The sequence below is a fragment of the Azolla caroliniana genome, unplaced genomic scaffold (genome assembly GCF_043228905.1).
Source record: "Azolla caroliniana isolate FFs.n. ecotype wild unplaced genomic scaffold, voAzoCaro1.0.p SCAF_13, whole genome shotgun sequence".
Classification (NCBI taxonomy): domain Eukaryota; kingdom Viridiplantae; phylum Streptophyta; class Polypodiopsida; order Salviniales; family Salviniaceae; genus Azolla; species Azolla caroliniana.
The window spans coordinates 15,739,326-15,743,158 of record NW_028230448.1 but is presented as its reverse complement, the minus strand read 5'-3'; the positions used below and the strand labels follow the sequence as shown (position 1 = coordinate 15,743,158).

Sequence of the window (3,833 nt, the reverse complement as noted above, 5' to 3'; positions counted from 1 at the left end):
TGTAGTGTTTTTTTGGTTGGGGGGTTAGAAAAATAAATACGTAATATTTGTTCTTTTTGGGAGGAGGGGGGGGGGGTAGGTGGGGTCAGTTACACTTGGAAATGTAATGAACTAAAAAATAAATGCATTTTTATTAGAAATATGTAGTTATTTCTTATTTCTTTTTCCCTTTTATTTATTTATTTCTGGTTATTTTCTCCACAAGATCAATGAAATGAAAATGAAGGAATGAATGAATGCCTCCACACACACACACACACACACACACACAGACTTCTACTGCCTACTCTCTCTCTCTCTCTCTCTCTGAGCTTTTCTAAGCTCCGCTGGCTATGGCGGAGCCACGCCTCCTCTGCACAGATCTCCCTCTCCCTCCTTTCTTGCCCTTCTCAGCTCCCTGAATCCTCCCCATTGACCTTTCCTTCGTTCTTGTCGCCTATTCATCATCATCATCATCATCATCTTCTTCTCCTTCTTCATGTCTGAGCTAGGGCTTTTGCCTCTGTGAATCTTTGTTTCGTTTCTCCCTCCCTCCCTTCTTTGCATAGTGCCATCTCCATGGAGGAGGTAGATCGTGCTGCAGAAGAAGATCAAGAGCTGCATAGCATGCAAAACGAAGAGGAGAAGGAAAAGAAGCCTAGGGTTTCCAGCGAGAAAGAGAAGGAGAAGACCAAGATAAGGGAGAGGCACAGACGATCTATCACCACCAAAATCCTTACTGGTTTACGTAAACATGGTAACTACAACTTGCCTCCACGGGCCGATATAAACGATGTTCTCAGAGCTCTGGCCACAGAGGCAGGATGGATCGTTGAAGCTGATGGAACTACTTACAGAAACACGGTCAGTACTTGACTCTCCTGAAGCTGTCATATGTGTTTGTCTTTATGTATATAACGTTTTCCTGTTCCGAATATTTTTGGCCGTCTTCGTTCGCGAGATCAACCCCTACCACTTTTTACATGTGGAAGTTATGACTTGCATTTCTTCATCATTTTGGTTGATATTATAACTTCGGGCCTGTAAAGGTAAAGTCTCGGTAAATAGAATTCGTTTCCCGATTGAAGGTTTTGAATATGGTTCCTTCATTGCGTCTTCTCTAAATCCGGAATGAAGCATTTGTCTATTTGGAAGTGAATGCAAATTTCATCTGCTCTTAGCCATCGGACGTGTGAACTGATTTGATGCTTCCATATTTTTTTGTAAGTTTTACATTAGGTTTTGCCTTCAGTTTTTAGTCCACTTTTTTAATATTTTAGGAGTTTATATTGTCGGCCCATCCTTTCTCTGTCTTTTACAGAGACATTTGTTATCTATATTCTGTTATCCTGTTTCTGGTTACATTCTGGAATCCATTAATGTTGCCATATGAGAATAGTTTGTCGCCAAGATGTGTTCTTTATCATCTTGTGTGGGCATGGAGATTGGTCTGCATTGTGCTTATATGTGAATTGTTTTTTCTTTTCTTGTGAAAGTATCTTGTAACGTAATCCTTACAATATATTCTGGTGCCTTGAAGCAAGCATCCTTTAAATGCGGATGCTTGTTCTGATGTTTGTATTGTATGTAATATGTAGCTAATACTGCCCTCCCACAATGCTAGTTTTGTTTGGGAGAACATTGCTGTTAATAGCATCTTCGTTATGTGCAACATGCTACTGCTATTGCTGTTTCACCTGGAAAAATAAAGCTCACCATAACGCCGTTTTTCTACGTTTTGTAAAACATTTGAGTGAGGAATTTTACTATCACATTTTGTGATCAAATCATCCATATTTACCAGTTCTGTCAGACGTTGTTATTAATTTTCCCCCATAATAAATTAGAAACTTATTGGAAGCTGTATGATTATCGTGATATTTCAATTCCTTTTGTTATAAATTAGCCTAATAACACAGTGCTTGACTTTACTGGCACTACAGCCTCCATATTCTTTCTTTCATTCTCATGAAAAACATTTCACATCTTCAAAACTGTGGGCATATATTACTACGGTTTGTTTCCTACTTCGTCATTATGTGATTATTCATGCTTCCAGAATATGAGAACTCTATATATAGCCTTCATCTCAATGTCTTTAATATGTAAAATACTCTGAGAGAAAAATTGTGTTTCTTACATCAGAGAAAGGTAATCTTTTCACATGTGATAATGTTCTCTGATTGTTTTGCATATTCATGTGAAATATCCTTATTATCTTGTACTAGAGAGTATGCTGAAATATATGGCCTTCACATGACTGTTTCCGATGTATGAGATACAGTCAAGAGGAAGATATATACTTAGTACATGGGTCATTGTGCTTACTGATGGAATTTGTTTGTTTTGCAGCAGCAGGCTTCAGGTTGTCCAAGTAGATCTACACTAATTGCCCAACATTTTGGTCTCACAAATAGACCTTCTCTTACATCACCAGGTACAATGACCTCACCTTCTCTCACACCAACGCCAAGCTCAAGCAGCTTAAATAGCTTAGGTGGATTCAACTGTGCACCCCCTTCTAGTGGTATAGATCTCATTGATCAAACGGGTGGTGATTGTTCCACTACAGCTTCGCCAAGGTATATCAGTAATTCAGGTGTGGGCCTTCTTAGCCCTTGCCCTTCACCTCTCGTTTCAGCTCGTGGAACCAGCAATCAATTTGCCAACTCAATTTTTCTAGGTGGATCGATACCTTGTGGATATATGTTAAATGATGAAGGTGATGTTTTGGGGCTTAGAGAGGATCATAATACACTTGCAAACAGTTACTTTCCAGGAGATATGATAGAATCAAGAGATATGTTACCAGGGCAGAGCCCTGTTGAAACACCCACATCTAGTCTTTCAGGTGCCCCCATTCCGAACACTGGTGTCAGTCCTTTGCAATCAAGCTTTTATTGTGCACAACAGTTGGGAGTGATGGCAAACAATAATAATAACACAAGAAACGGATTTTCTGCTAACATGATATATAATACTCAGCAACACCATCCATTCCTTCAAGAAGCGAGAGCATCGAATCAGAATACGCCTATAGGTTCTCCTCAGGCCATGGGAGTATCTGCTAATATAGTGTATAATCAACCACATCCGTTCTTGCAGGAATCGAGGGCTTCGAATCAGAATACCCCCATTGGCTCTCCACAGCCTAATGTTGGAACATTTTGATCACATTCTTGAGAATATGACGTTAATGAAGGAGACAGCAGTTGCTAATTTCACTGACACGCTGGGATTAGGTAGCCGTAGGAATTTATTCCCCAGCGCGTGGATGTATCTTGATCACAATTGAATGACTTATTGCATGTAAAAAATCTAACTAACAACTTCATTTGATCAATGGGTACGTTGGTATTGACCGACGGGAAATTCTTGGTCTATGGAGCTATATACCATTTGGTTGTCCACAATGAATTGTGAAACATGAACTATCCAAAGCCCATTTTTGTAGCTTGATGAAAACATGACAACTAATCTTTTTATTGTTTGGATCTCTAAGTTGTGCCAACAAATGTATTAACTTCGAGATTTGTTTGTCTTAGAAGTCCCATGTGTCATCATATGGTTTTTCTCGCTGAAAAGTAAATTTGTTTGCCCATATTAACTGGAAGAGCATTAGTCTGAGGTTAATGGCATAATCAGAAAGTTGTATCATTGGTGTTAAGAAAAAGAAGATCACGTGTAGCCAATCTTTAACCACAAGAAATTATATACCAAATCGAGTGGTTTTGATCTTTCTATCCCTGTCTTACATGTCCCACATGGCATTAGTTCTTGCAATCCTTGTTACAGGGGGGCCAAGAAAGTGATGCTGTGAATAATATTTTGGATAATTGATGAATGATGTGTTC

The 3,833-nt window shown here is 39.1% G+C and overlaps 1 protein-coding gene across 2 annotated transcripts; it reads left to right on the top strand.

Annotated features, from left to right (window-relative positions):
- Window positions 1–466: 466 nt before the first annotated feature.
- On the top strand, window positions 467–3,476 carry LOC147856340 (uncharacterized). 2 transcript variants are annotated; one of them, XM_087329824.1, is made up of 2 exons: window positions 467–843; window positions 2,335–3,476. In XM_087329824.1, exons 1-2 carry the CDS (start codon window positions 559–561, stop codon window positions 3,148–3,150), a joined length of 1,101 nt encoding a protein of 366 aa, XP_087185950.1. In that variant the 5' UTR covers window positions 467–558; the 3' UTR covers window positions 3,151–3,476. The 2 variants fall into 2 exon arrangements, with proteins under 2 accessions (XP_087185950.1, XP_087185949.1); XM_087329823.1 differs by having other exon boundaries at window positions 469–843; window positions 2,332–3,476.
- The last annotated feature ends 357 nt before the right edge of the window (window positions 3,477–3,833 follow it).